Here is a 15,007-nt window from a genome sequence, read left to right as displayed (position 1 = left end):
GTTGTGCAATTAGTTTTGTAATTAACAAATATTTAATACTTCTAATTAGTGTCAAACATCCGATGTGACGAGGACTAAATTTGCCAAACACCCCCTAATCCGGTGGTACCTTAGAGCAGATGGCACCATCAGCCCACTCCAGTTGTGTTCCGCAGTTTCCGCGTCAAAACTCCCCACCTGTTTGTTGCATTTGGAACCTGCGTGGGACCCACTGTCAGCACTGACACTCGGGTCGGCAGGCGGCCACTCCGCCGAGTCCGCCCCCGCTCTCTCTGGTGGGCTGCGGCCTACTCGTCGGCGTCCGTGCCGCTCCCACTCACCATAGCCGCGTGCCATCACTCCCCCCAGATTCTCCATCTTCCCCTGCCCCGCCGCCCACACTCCAGTCCCCACGCGCTCGGCATTCCGCACCGGGGCGCATGGCATGGCCTCCCCGGCGGCAACCTGCGCCGCCTCCTCCTCCGCTCTCGCCCCCCATCCGCCGGCCCTCCTCAACTACGCCGCCATCCACTCCTGCCTCCTCCGCGGGGACGCCCGCGTCTCCCTCCCTCTCCTCGCGCTCCTCCTTCTCCTCCACTTCCGCTTCCTCGCCGCCTCCGCCTCCGCCCACTTCACCCCCGCCGTGTCCCGCCTCGCCGCGCGCCTCCGCCTCTCCCCGTCCATGGCCGCCGTCACGCTCCTAGCGCTCGGAAACGGCGCGCCCGACGCGTTTGCCTCCGCCGCCGCGCTGGGCGGGCCCGGCGGGATGCCCAGGGCCGGGCTCGCCGCGATCCTCTCCGCCGGGGCCTTCGTCTCCGCGTTCGTCGTTGGCGCCGTCGCGCTCATCGCCGCGCCGTTCGCCGTCCCGCCGGCGTCGTTCGCGCGGGACGTCTTCTTCTACCTCCTCGCGGCGTCCGGGCTCTTCTACATCTACCTCAGCGCCGAGATCTTCCTGTGGCAGGCCGTGGGGCTTGTCCTCTTCTACGTCTTCTTCGTGGGGTTAGTGTTCTACATGGATTTGAGTGGTGACGAGGGGAAGGCAGTGGCCAACTCCGCCGCAGAGCTGCAGATGGCGAATGGCATCGGCCGTGTAGCCATGGACTTGCCAGTAACAGTGGAGGATCACAAGCAACAGGACCCCGCTTTGTGCACGATGCTCAAGAAGGTATGCACCCATCAACTTGCAGTTAGTTCATGCGCTTACTTAGTCATTGTTAATGTCCAGTATGTTGGTAGAATAGCAGTTGCCCGAGACAACAATTCCAGTGTTTACAGTCTGTTTGGTGGTGTCTGCATATTGAACATACTTGCCTGAAAATGCTGAAAATTGTTCTTTGTTTATCTGCAACTTTCATCAATTAGTTGACTTTGCCCCCCCTTTTTTTCTGGAGTACATTTGACTTTTGATTTGAACATTACTGACTGGATTCCAATGTGAGAACCAGACAACCAGATTACTCCAAGCAGCTAATGTTTAGGAGAAATTTCAGAAAAAGTAGACATTTGATGATTAGATGTACCTTCTATAGTGAAAGTGAAAAGTTAGTGGAGGGAAAACAAGAAGGATAGAATTGAACTATGGCTGTCTTCCTTTTCTGCCAGATCGGGTTGTCTCAAATGCAAAGTATTTTCTATTACATTGAGGCTGCCTTAGCTTAGGTCCTAGTAAACATAAGATTTTGTTGTTCCTCCTCTGTATTAGTTCACAAGGATTAGCAAGATTAGATTGCATATTGCTGAACTTGGCTATGAGGCTATGAGCTAACACGATGGACTGCATGTGCATATATAATACTGCATCGCTTTACATGTCCGTAACTTGTGAGAAAGTTTCCTCTCGTTCTCTTCATATTTTTTTCGATATTGATTAGTATCTCTGCATCTGGCAGGTCACAGAAGTTTGGGAGTGGCCCATTGCATTTATTCTGAAGCTCACCATACCATCAACCCTTCCTTCTGAGTGGAACAAAGTTTACATTTGTGCAAACATCTGTCTATGCCCTCTCTTACTCCTGTATTCTTTCAGTTCATTCATTCCTCTAGATACCGGAATAGTGTTTATCCTCCCTCAAATCCGTTTCCCTATATGGTGTGTTGTGCTTTTTGCTAGCTTTTGCTTGGCTATATCCCACTTCCTTCTAGAGAAAGAATCACCAGAATCAGAAAACATTTCAAGCACACTCATCTCTTTTATCATGAGTGTCTTCTGGATCTCAACCATGGCTGGAGAGCTTCTGAACTGCCTTGCAGCTATTGGAGTCATCATGGATTTCCCTCCAGCTATCCTTGGAATGACGGTGCTGGCATGGGGAAATTCTGTGGGTGACCTTGTCTCCGACGTGGCGTTGGCCAGGGCTGGTCAGCCTACAATCGCCATCGCAGGCTGCTTTGCTGGCCCAATGTTCAATATGCTGGTGGGGTTGGGAACTGCACTTCTTGTACAAACAGCAAGAGTGTACCCCAAGGCTTATGTACTTGAATTCCATGTCGGGATCGTTGTTGCATTTGTATTTCTTCTTCTGAGCTTGATGTGTACACTGCTGGTGGTCACATGGGCTAGGTTTAGAGTACCCAGATTTTGGGGCTACTGCCTTATGGGGATATACATCTTGTTTACCGTAGTGAGTATCGCTATTGCGAGCACTTCTGGATGATAATACACATTGTTTATAAACTGAAGATTCAGTTGATCCTAGTTTCTTAGTTGGGTACTTCCATTTTATTGTTTGGGTTGAAATGAGAAACTTCAGTACAAATACAGATACAGATAACAAATCTGAACTTTGCCGACCGTGTCAGCGTGCCCTCCGCGCGGACTCCTGCTGGGACGAGATCGAGGAGACGCCCCGCGTTCGTCGCCTATCGCACACGGAAACACCTAGTAGACGATAAGCTCGCTGCCTAGTGCCTACTGCATCCACCGGCCAGACCACAGCAGAGGGCGGCGTTCTTGGCAGTCGATGGCCCACCCGCCGGAAAAAGGGTTGTCGCTTCCCAGCTCCGCCGTCGGAGGAGACTCTTACCGCCGCCGGCTGCTGCGTTCTTGCATTGGGCGAAGCCGCGGCTCACCGGAGGGGGCCAGCGCAACGAACCGTGGCGCGGGGGGACGGTGTTCGAGCGCCCAGAAGGCACTATCGACTGTACTGTACAGGGTCTCCATGGCTTGCAACGTGTTGATCACCGCCGCAGGGCCGATCAGACGATTACAAGACCCAGGGGTGTAACTGAAACAAACACCCGCCCCCAAGCTCGGCCAGGCCGGCACTATCGAAGCAACCACGCCGTCGCGACTTCCACGGCGAGCTCACACAGCTTTGGCGCAGAAGATGGAGGCCCACGGGACCGTACAGCTTCGTCCTCACCCACCCCGGCTGCTCGATCGGGCGTACACACGCCCATGGGCGTGGAGCTGGTCGGCTTGCCGTCCGTGTACGTCGTGCTCTTGCGTGCGCAGTGCGGCTCATCACATCTCAGCGCTTAGGCGGCGGCGTTTCTCGGCCTCGCGAACGTCCACGGCTGGAGAACCGTACGTGTGCGATGTTGGCGACGGCGGCGGCAAGACAGGCTGAGAGCCCGCCAGCCCGGCATGCGCCGCCGGCGAGCCACTTGTCGCGCGTGGACGCCGTAAAGCCGAGCACCGCGCCGTGGCCAGCGCCGACATTGATCGGAGGGTGCGCGGCGCCGTGCAGAAGCAGGCGGCCGTCGAGGTTCCGCGCGCCGACCAACCCCTCTGTGCTCTGCAGTCTGTAAGTCGCCCGGCGTCGTGCCAGTGCCACTAACCTCTTTCTGCTTGGGCGATCAGCAGAGCTCCGCCCAACGCATCGTCGAGCCAGGGGGAGCAGCAAAGCGGCCGAGCACGCGAGCCAGCAGGAGGGCCTCGGGTGATCCTGTCCGTACGAGTCCGATCCAACGGGCGGGAGAGGCCCAGGGCATGGACGGTATTTCATTTACCGTCCACCCCGGACGGGGAATGAAACACAAACACCGTGCACCCCTGAGCTCGGGCTGGACGCGGCGCCATCCATGATTCAATGCCAACCACGCCGTGCTGACCGCCACCGCGGGCGTTAACCTCTTCCGCGCTGGACACAGAGGTCTCCGAGGGCCCGTCGGGCTGCCGTCGGGTCCACCGCAGCTGGCCGGTCGTCTCACGCGCGCCGGCGAGGCGGCACGCGCGTCGTCCACCGTGCTCCTGGCGCCCCGACCCACCGGCGGGCGCCGCCCATCAAACATCGGCGGCGTTCAACCATACGCATGAACGTCCACACCAGGCGGTCCGGCAGTGCGCCTGGTAGTGTATGGGGCTCGACGCAGATCGTCGGATTCGGAAGAGACCGCCGTGGACAGTTGACGGCGAGCCGCAGGAGGCTCGTACTAGCTAGCGCGCGCGCCTCCATGCCGTCGAGAACCTTTTGCGGTGATCTGAGATCGCAGAAGTGGGTCGCCGGCGTAGTTCCTTGTGACAAACAGCGAGGCCGCTCCGGCTGTGCTGTGCTGGGTGCTGTCGGCTGCTGACGACAGCCCCCGTGAAGACTTCAGGCCTGTTCAGCTTATAAGTCGGTTGAAAAGTTGAAACGGCTGATTTACTATGAGAGAAAAACACTGTTTAGTGGCTGATAAGCCGGCTGAATAAGCTGAGGCGAACAGGCCCTTCTCCCTCGGCAGAATCAATCCGAGCCAACATAATTCGCGTCTCCAGCAATTTTTTTGGAGAATATTTCGATTGTCGATTTCGGAGGACTGGGAACAGGGTGGTCGGTACTCATTTATTCACATCTGCGAAAATTTGTTTGATTTCGAAAGTTTGCAGCACGACTCGGGGTGCCTGCAACCATGCAAGATTCAAATACCGAGCTGCGCTGGCGCATGCCGAGCTCCATGTGCTTCATTGGCTCTGCAATCGGCGTCGTAACCTTGCTATTGAGGTCACCAGTTCACTTGGTTATTCAGTTTCATCTTGCAATGCAATGTGCAGAAATTGCTGCTGCCTTCTTGGGTGGTGCCGCGGCTCGCCAGAGCTCCGCGCGGCGAATCGTGGTGCCGGGGGACGGCGGCGCGGTCGAGCGCCCAGAGGAAGGTCCGATCGTGGCCGCTGGATCCTGAGCCAGCGTGTGGGCCTCGCTACCTTGAAGGCGATCGAACGGTCAGGAGAGGCTCAGGGGGTGGACGGTATTTCATTTACCGTCCACCCTGGGTGTCAGGCTCCGCGGCCGACCGCGCCGCGCTGACCTCCGCCGCGGGCTCTCACGGCTCCGGCGGAGGAGATGGAGGCCCTAGCTAGGGCTGCCGAGCTGCTGCCTGATCCGCTGCAGCTGGTCGGTCGTTGCACACGCGCGCCGGCGTGCGCGCGCGGCACCGGTCCTCGTGTAGTCGTGCTCCTGAGTGGCAGGTGGGCTCGACCCGGCCGACCGGCGGCCGGCCACCACGCGCCAGCAGCGTTCACCGCTACGAGTGGACGCCCACGCCACGTCATCCGGCCGTGCGTTGCGTTGACGTACGGTCTCGGCCGCCGCGAGTCCTCGTCCGCAGCGGTCTCGGAGCTACTTATATACGCGTGCGTCGCAGTTCGTCGAGGGAGCCGCCGTGGACAGCTAGTTGCCGCGGAGCCAAATGAGCCGCACGCCGGCACGCGACGAGAGCGAGACCCTCCTCTGGTGACTGGTGTGGCGCTGCCCAATCGCTCAGAGTAAACTGGGTCAGTTTCTGTGCTTGTGGATTTCGGGCCAGACCACAAATAATGGCCTGTGCATTTCACCTGTAGGCTCGGCTAGCAGCCATGCGTGCAAGCGGCCATGCCGCCGGCGGCCGCCTTTCTCCCGCCGCCTGCAGCCTGCACTGCATGACTCCATGGCCTCGGCTGCTCGCCCGGTCGCCCCCTGCAGCTGATGATGTCGCGGTGTCGCCTCTGCATCCTCTCTCCCAGGTCCCAACGCCGTCGCAGCTCGCAAGTGAGCAGTGGGCACCCACGATCCTGAATGCCACTTGTCTCTGTACTGTCTCTCAAAAGCGTCGGTGTGGCCGTGCTACTATTCTTCAGAATAAAATTTCTTTTCGCGAGATGGTATATGTATATTCTTCAGAATTTACTATCTGGCAGGCAAGGCTGTTGAGGCCAGCAAAGAGCAAAGTCTCTTGTCGTTTTGCGCCCATAAGCGTCCGAATGATGCTAAACTTCATTTTGCCACAAGCATCTGCATGAAAGCCAACATGTCGTGGTAATTAACAATAGGAGAAAAAGGATTACAAACTAAGGGGATGCTTGACTTTTTAGTTCTTACTAAAATTCATGTCACATCGAATATTTGAAGGCTAATTAAGAGGGCTAAATATGAGCTAATTATAAAACTAATTACACAGATGGAGGCTAATTCACAAGACGAATCTATTAAGCCTAATTAATCCATCATTAGCACATGTTTACTGTAGCATCACATTATCAAATCATGGACTAATTAGGCTTAATAGATTCGTCTCGCAAATTAGTCTCCATCTGTGCAATTGGTTTTGTAATTAGCTTATGTTTAATACTCCTAATTAGTGTCTAAACATTCAATGTGATAGGAATTTTAGGAGGCGCTATAGAAACAAACACCCCCTAATAGCATAAGGAATCAACCTGGAAGCTAGCATAGAGATACCTTCTAGGTTTCATAACAATCATCGCCTCGGAAGAATCATGGACTTCGGCTGGAGAAAGGTCTGGTTTTGGAACCTTGGTGGCAAACTATGGGCACATAGCATTCCTGCACAGTAACATGAAGATGCTAACATAACAATGAGCGTATGTACTTCGTCAAAGAAGGCATACAATGCAATACAAGTCATTTAGTCATTCAACCTCCAAGTTGTATTATATCTGATTATCTGATGAATAAACATGTTGAAAGGAGGGAACCTGCTGGCTCCATGCCTAGATTCTTTCTTTTGTTTTCCTTATCTGTTTTTTTTTCCTAAGGGCACTTTTAACACCCTTTTAGCACATTACCTCCCAAACAGGGGTGTTAAAAGGGATGTGTTAAAGTTTAACACCCCCAATTTTATAAACACATCAAAGGGGTGTTAAAATTTGTTAAACTTGTTAAAAGTGGTCCTCCTCTCCACTTTTTCCCACCATTGCCCCCTTCTCTCTCCTCCCTCTCTCTCCTCCCAGCCACACCACCCGCCGCCTGCCTGTTCCGCCCAGTCCCGCCACCTCCGCGGGCCCTACCCCAACCGCAAGAGCCCCGCCGCCTCCGCCAGCCCTGCCTCCAACGCCCGGCCCCACCTCCTCCGCCGAGCCCCGCCATCTCCGCCGGCCCCGACTCCTCTGCCCGACCATGCCACCTCCGTCGCCCCCGCCTCATCCGCGTCGTCATGGGAGGCAGCACGCGGATCTGGAGAGGGCGCGAGGGAGGAGCGGGGAGGGAGGCGGCGGCGGTGGTGGCGGGTTAGGCCCAGCGCCGGCAAAGGAGAAGTGGGCGGCGCCGGAGTGGCCTCGGTCCGATGCGCCTGGGCATCGGGATGGCATCGATGTGTTCCTACGGTGGTGAAGGAAGTGAAGGGAGGGTGGCCGTGGCCGTGGTCATCGCAGGAGATGGCGGTGGTTCGATTTTTACCCTAGCTCGGAGAGGAGGAAGAGGGGTAGTGCGCCAGCTATAAATGAGGGGGCAATGAAGTCATTTTCCACCAAATATGTTAAAGTTTAACACACCATCAAACACCCCAATGTATTAAACTTTAGCACTCCATTTGAGAGTGTTAAAATTTTAACATTTGTTAAACTTTAACACAGGGTATCAAACAGGCTCTCAAGTTTTGTGTTTTCAGGAGCGCAAATTATGCCGATAGAGTAATCACCTTAGGTGCCCCACTTGCCAAGTTGCACCGCCCCTTGTTTGCGTCATTTTTAGGCCAGACAAGCAGAAGCAGATAAATCCGAGCAATAAAAAAAAAGAAAAGCGCATTGGTCGTCACCAGATTTTTTTTAATAGTCACCAGATATGCTGTGATCATGTACCTAGACCATTAGTTACATTTTTTTTTGAAATTGACATTGGTTACCTTTCAGAAGTGCACCTAGTTATTTGGTTAAACTTCGTGGACGTACACGATCAGGGAAGATAAAGAAAATTTAGAACGACACTGAATCACATGGGCCAGATTCTCTCCGCAGTCCACGCGTCATGCCAAAAGTTGTAAATTACCTAAAGTTTGAACTATATACAAATTGTCCTTCACACTCAAGAGCAGATTGCTCGTATCCCACTGCTAAAATAGTTTCTCAATCCCTCTCCCATAGTTACTTTTACGTTTTTGGTAATTGCCGCTGTAGCATACTGCCAAAAACCAATCTCCATTACACCCCTAGCACATAGGACCCAGGAGTCAGAGTTTTTTTCTTTTTTTTCTTTCCTCCCTCACTAGTCACCCCTCCCTTTTCCTCCCATGACCCCGCACCTCTTCTCCCTTCTCTCTCGGTGGCGCGCTCCCTCCCGACAACGGCGCTCACGCCTTTCTCCCCCGCGCATGGCCTGATGGCGGCGTCCGCTCCTTCTCCTCGTGAGGCACTCGCTCCTCCTCCCTTGCTGGCGCCCGCCGGCCCGCCCCCTCGCTGGAGGTAGACTCTCTCTCTCCTTCTTCCTCTCCCTCCCCCTCTCTCTGGCGGGCTCGGGTGTGCAGGGATGGCTGGGATTCCTCGGTGGCGTCGTGACCGAGCAACAGTGCGCGGACGGAGTGGACATGTCCGGCGCGCCAAAGCCAATGGTCGATAAGGGGGAGGTGTGGAGAGAGCTGCTTCTTCCCTACATCAAGAGGAAAGGAGGTGAGTTTTTGGCAATTGCCAAAAAGATTTTGGTATTGTGGAAGAAATTGGTAATCTGCTGGAGCTCCCTCTCATCTCCAAAATCTCCTAAACGGTAGGTTCAATCTGCTGGGATGTTCTGACATAATTATCCAACACATTACACAGACACCATGAAAATGTAAAAAGGGATGTCAAGTCCAACCACTTACCTGAGGGAGGTGCTGCAATTAAAGGTGACACTTCATCAGTTTGATTCCTTTTCAGTGCACCTAGACCACCTAATTAAGCTTCACGAACACGATCAGGATAAGCTAAAGAAAAATTCAGAACAGCAAGCGAATCACATGGGCTAGACCGCTAGATTCTCTCTGCACGACACGAGTCATGCAAGAAAATTCGCAAATCTGTGGGTCGTTGTCTCATCCAATATCCAATGCTGTGGGCGCACATTGGTTTCTGAATAAGAAAAAATCTTTTCACTTGTTCAGTATGTACGGGTCAGACTAACCAAATACAAACTCCAGAGACTTCTTAGAAATAGAATATTAAATGAGACAGTGAGAAATTAAAATTTTGCACAAAAAAAATGCAACGACTTCCCAGACGTTTGCAGGACTAGCCTATTGTATTGCATTTTGTATAACCTTTCTTGCATATATATATGATGCCAAAATTGCGTGTGAATTGACATTTCTTTTAGTTCGAATCATCAGAAACATCACTTTCTAGGTCACATAGAAAACTACGTCAGGTAATAATAGAATTAGGCAATTAGCATATTGTGCTCTCACGGGCCTATGATGTTCTGTTTGGGCTATTTTGAAACAGGTATGAAATAGCCGAAGGGTGCTCGCTCGCTTGAAAAGTGAAAAAAAAACAATCTTTCTTTTTTTGCTTGCCACGTCACTGTATCAATTTCTTTCCACAAATGTTAGCCACGCGTCTGATGATTCCTCGCTCCTTGATCACCGCAGGAATATTCTTCAAGATTGTTTTCTTTGACCAATTAGCAAAGTTTTAGGCTGAAGTAAGATGCCACTCCATCTAGCATGCCGGGTTTTTGTTTTGTTTTGTTTATATTTGTGACAAATCGGCATATATTTACGTAACATATATGAGTTCGTTTACTCTAATCTAACGTCACTCGTTGCCAATCGAATTGAATACTTTAGGTCAAACATGATGGAGTACTTTATTGTGCTTACGAACCATCGACAAAGCCTGACAGCGCTAGTTAACCTGAATAATGTGCTGGATATAAACCCGCTGGATTTGTATGCTCAACTTTAATTCACGAGTACTTTTAACTGAAGTAAAAACTTCGCCAATACCAGTATAGTTATGTACCTCGAACGGAAATTTATCCGCGTGCAGACATTTTAAAGATTTGATAGATATCTCACGCTTATGGATATTTTTCTATATAACTCTTGAAAATATATATTGTATGAAGCAAGACATCTTTTTTTTTCTAAATTAAACCCCCTTTAGAGCTTGTCTTGATCGGTGGCTTGGTCGTATGTACGGTATATATGTTTTGTTTGTATTGTTACCTATTGTTGCCATGACTAACCTTAGTCACGTTAATCATTGTTTGGTTGCTGCCACCTGAGGTTTAGACATGTACAGTAAATTTAATCTACAGCCAAGTATACTCTTTCTTTCTTCTCTTAATAAAATGTTCCTGAAAATCGTAGCTCAGCTATCTGCTACACTCATCAGATTTATTTCTAGGTTAATTACTGTCCGAATGGACTCCTGTAATCTACTAGGACTCATACCCTATAATTCTAGTGGACTCCTACCTTGTAACTGATTATTAGTAATCCCACTCCTGAAGTATATAAAGGAGGGCAGGGGTTCCTAGATTGATAGACCAAGATCTCATGGAACCACAACAAAAGACCAAATCCTCAATACCAAACAACACACAAGCGCAGGGCGCAATATACAACACCCCAAATATGACGTAGGGTATTACGCTACTATGGCGGCCCAAACCTGTATAAATATGTGTCTTGTGTACTCGCTTTTACCATCAAGTTCCATGTCCGGCGATCCCCCACCGACCAATCTACTACCTCGGGATACCCCTTGGTAAGTTGCCAGTATAAAACACCAACAACTGGTGCGCCAGGTAGGGGATATCGTTGAGATCATCGGGCGAGCTCAAATGACCTCATCTTCAAAATCAATCTACTCGACGAGAAGCAAGTCGCCGAGTTCCAATTTGAAACGGAGTGCGAAGTGGAGCAATTCACCTACCGATGATCGTCTTCAAGCATCAAGATTGAGATGGAATAGAATTGGATGGCGTCAAGACAGAATCCTACAGGGAATCGATTTCCTTAGTGGAGTCCGAAGTGGATACCAGCTTTGTTGATTGGAGATGGAAAAGCACGCCAAGCATCAAAATAAAGAAACAGTTATCGTTGTTTCCTCTGGCGCTAGAAATCAACGGTGCATTCAGCTATGCGCATGCCAAAAAAGCTACCAAAAGGACTTCAGCTTGCATGGCAACACCAACAAATCTCCGACGATGCGATCGACTACTTCTGCTACCTCGACGTCCAGCCGCATCAAGTCGCCGACGACTACTTCGACTACACGTCTCGACTAGAAAACTAGTCGAGGACGGTCTACTTCAACTACTCATCTCAGCTAGAAAACAAGTCGGCGGCTAGAAAACTAATCGAGGATGGTCTACTTCGACTACTCATCTCGACTAGAAAACTAGTCGAGGACGGGTTTTACATGATCAACAATTAGTCAGAATCGACTCCGACTAGTTGGCTTCATCAACAATCGATGCGGCTTCGTCGACAATTATCCACGAATCAAGCTAAGTTAATTTTTTAATTATTTCATATAATTTTTTCGGCTTGTTTTCCTCATGCAGGGCAACGCGCTGACTACTTATATGTGTACGCCTCTCGATAGAAATTACCCTCCAGAGCTACACTTTGCCAATTATGGAGCATGTTAACGGACAACATGGGATTGGTACACCGAATTACGGAGGCTATAGCCAAAGATTTTGTGCACTGAGTTTTGGAAGCTCCGCTAACAGGTTTGGTACATCGAATTTTGAAGGCTACGGCCACGGGTTTGGTGCACTGAGTGCTGGAGGCTTGCAACGGCTACACCCTAAGAAGGTACAAATTCTATGCACGGCAACACGCGCTTTTCTTACCAAAAGACAAAAATGTCTCAACGACTACTTTAAACACAATCCGGCTCTCTCTTTTTGCAATGTTGACTACTTATTTTAAATATCTTCTCTTAATTATCACTAATCTCATCGAGCATAACACGCCTTAATTCATGAAAGTCTTGGATATTCTGTCATGCTTAAACGCTAGAACTCGAGACAAAGATCTCCGTAGCAACAGTGCCAGTATGTGTACACGAGACAAAGATCTCACATGTAGTGCCAATGGGTAAATAGAGACTGAGAGCCTAAACGTAACAGGCTAACTACTCGGGAGAAATATGGTCGAAACAAGAGCACGACACAACATTTACATTCATCACTGAATAAATTTCAGTAGTTTCAATATTCTACAATATGCTACATAATGTATGCATTTTTTTCAGGTCAAGCTTCGGCGGTGGCTCTCCAGAATGCTCAGCGTACCTCCAATGGCTCAGCTAGCTTCTAAACTCGGGGGCTAAATGTCAATTACTACTCGGAATACCTCCAGTGCCTCCGCTAGCTCCCATGCTCGGGGCTGGGCATCAATAACTACTCAACATGGCTCCTGCAACTCACCTAGCTTAAAAGCTCAGGGGCTGGATGCCGCAAAACTACTTGGATGATGACTTGCGTGAGGACTAAAGACCCTTGGATTGATTATTTAATCATTCCAAGGCTCGGGGGCTGATAAGCTACACTCAAAAGTTGATTTTTTTTCAAGATGAAAGAAGAAAACTCAAGATTTTATTGACCCTCATTGTGATTCTTCGATTCAACCTAAGGTTTGGAGGCTACTCCATATGGAGTACGACTTTCGCAGCCCTCCATATCACTATGAAAATTACAAAATCAAGATGATCAAGGGCTTGAGCACACCATAGCCTCATGGCAGCTTTGAAGAACTTTGAAGATTCAGCTAGACAAAGTACTCAAAAAGCACTAAACTACTCGACGAGGATCTGAAAAGTACTCGACGATTGCTGCACTCAACTATGAAGCGCTCAGGGGCTTGTCGGAGATAGATCCCCAGTACCTGTAAGGAAGGAAGAAGACGGACTCCTACTAGGATTTTCCTGTAATCCTACTAGGACTCATACCCTATAATTCTACTAGGATTCCTACCTTGTAACCGACTAGTAATCCCGCCCCCTGGAATATATAAAGGAGGGCAGAGGTCCTTAGATCGGTAGGCCAAGACCTCATAGAACCACAACAAAGGATCAAATCCTCAATACCAAACAACACACAAGCGCAGGGCGCAACATACAACACCCCAAACAGGACGTAGGGTATTACGCTACTCTGACAGTCCGAACCTGTATAAATCTGTGTCTTGTGTCCTCGCTTTTACTATCAAGTTTCATGTCCGGCGATCCCCCACCGACTAATTTACTACCTCGGGACACCCCTCAGTAGGTTACCGGGTATAAAACAACGACAATTATCAAGAAATTATTAGCCGCTGGATCATTGAAATAGACTTTTTAGATGGAAACACATGACCAAACGTCAATGGAGTCTTTACATACACATAGTTATATATTACGTACACTAGTAGAGAATAGACCTTTCATCTAGCAATTCTAGTCCTGGTCATTTTTGGACCCGAGACTAAAGGGGCTTTAGTCCTGGGTCAAACAGCCACCACCGATGACCAGCGACAACAGGATCTTTAGTCCCGGTTGTAATAGCTAGTGGGATGAGGGAATCTAGTGGGGCGTTTAGTCCCAGTTGAAAACACCAACTGGGACTAAAGGCCATCCATTTAGTCCCGGTTGGGACTACCAACCGGGACTAAACGCCTCGCCTATAAAAGTCAGCTTCTTCCTTCCTGATCCCAAGCTACTCAGAAAGAGAGCTTCGGGCTCCTTCTCCATGGCGAGCAAGCAAACTTAGGGAGGTGCTACCCGATTTTTTTCCTCATTTTCGTCTGTGAGCACATGTACCATTTTGTGAGGGACAAGGTGGTATCGGACAATATAACTGTATGTAAAACAAACCTATTAATAATTAATTGTTTTCTAGATCATTATATTTAATTGTTTGTGTAACATTCACATATTTCCAAATTACAGATGTTGCGGATTAGAGAAGAACTCTTGGAGAAGAAGAGGCTTTTGGCAATCCAAGAAGCTATCATGGGATTTCCGATGGGTGAGGTGATAAATCCCAAAGGAGAATTTTATTACGATGGACATTCAACAGCCGGACCGAGCAACACCACAATGGGAGGATCCTAAGAATGAAGACGACAAATTCTTGTATATATAGTAATTATATAAATACTAGTTTGATGTGTATAATATATTTAGAATTGTATATATAATAGTTATTATTAATATTATGCCTACACTATCATGAAATATATATATGACATGCATACAATACGAGCGTATACGTGTAAGTAGTGTACGCTAAGGATGTATACGTATATGTACATATATGTGTGTGTGAAGCAACAATTAGCATTAATATGAAAAATAATTCATGGTAAAAAGAAAAAAGATCTTTAGTTCCGGTTGGTAATAACAACCGGGACTAAAGGAGCCACATGCATGCGTCTGTATGCACATGCATGGTGGCCCCTTTAATCCCGATCGGTATTACCAACTGGGACTAAAGAGGGGAATTTTTAGTTCCGAATAATTAGTTCTGGTTGATTTTTCGAGATATACGAGACTTACCGACTGGGACTTATGCTCGATTTTCCACCAGTGGTACCAAAAAGAGTGTCACTGCCATTGCACTGGCGAAAAGGAGTGTCTAGTGGACTGGGGGAACCTGGAGCGCTACGTCAGTCATTCTCAGCGAAGTAGTGCTTGATTCTATCCTCCTGTTTTCTACCCTCCTGTTTTCTTCTCGATACGTATTTACCAAAAATGACATGGTACTGAATCTTGATTCCATTTTTGCTAGTCTTTACATACACATCGATAAATGACGTGCCGCAGCCAATGGAATTACTGGGATATACTGTACATTACTACCATATCCTAGCCAGTGCACGTCGTTTTTGTGTCACGGCCGGCCATTACGTGGGGGTGAAAAGG

The 15,007-nt window shown here is 49.4% G+C and overlaps 1 protein-coding gene across 1 annotated transcript; it reads left to right on the top strand.

The window, feature by feature from the left end:
* The first annotated feature begins 234 nt into the window (after positions 1 to 234).
* On the top strand, positions 235 to 2,674 carry LOC117866580 (cation/calcium exchanger 5). The gene is made up of 2 exons (XM_034750822.2): positions 235 to 1,144; positions 1,869 to 2,674. The coding sequence occupies exons 1-2, from the start codon at positions 425 to 427 to the stop codon at positions 2,631 to 2,633; spliced, it is 1,485 nt and encodes a 494-aa protein (XP_034606713.1). The 5' UTR covers positions 235 to 424; the 3' UTR covers positions 2,634 to 2,674.
* Positions 2,675 to 15,007: the final 12,333 nt, after the last annotated feature.

The sequence above is a fragment of the Setaria viridis genome, chromosome 8 (assembly GCF_005286985.2).
Source record: "Setaria viridis chromosome 8, Setaria_viridis_v4.0, whole genome shotgun sequence".
NCBI lineage: Eukaryota > Viridiplantae > Streptophyta > Magnoliopsida > Poales > Poaceae > Setaria > Setaria viridis.
Note: the sequence above shows the minus strand (reverse complement) of the source record. Positions and strands in the feature narration are given on the sequence as shown.

What these genes read in the sequence shown, in the direction of transcription:
- LOC117866580 (XM_034750822.2), top strand. Translation starts at nt 425, where the DNA reads ATGGCCTCCCCGGCGGCAACCTGCGCCGCCTCCTCCTCCGCTCTCGCC. An exon ending in TGTGCACGATGCTCAAGAAG is followed by an intron (nt 1,145 to 1,868) that starts GTATGCACCCAT and finishes TGCATCTGGCAG; the next exon opens with GTCACAGAAGTTTGGGAGTG.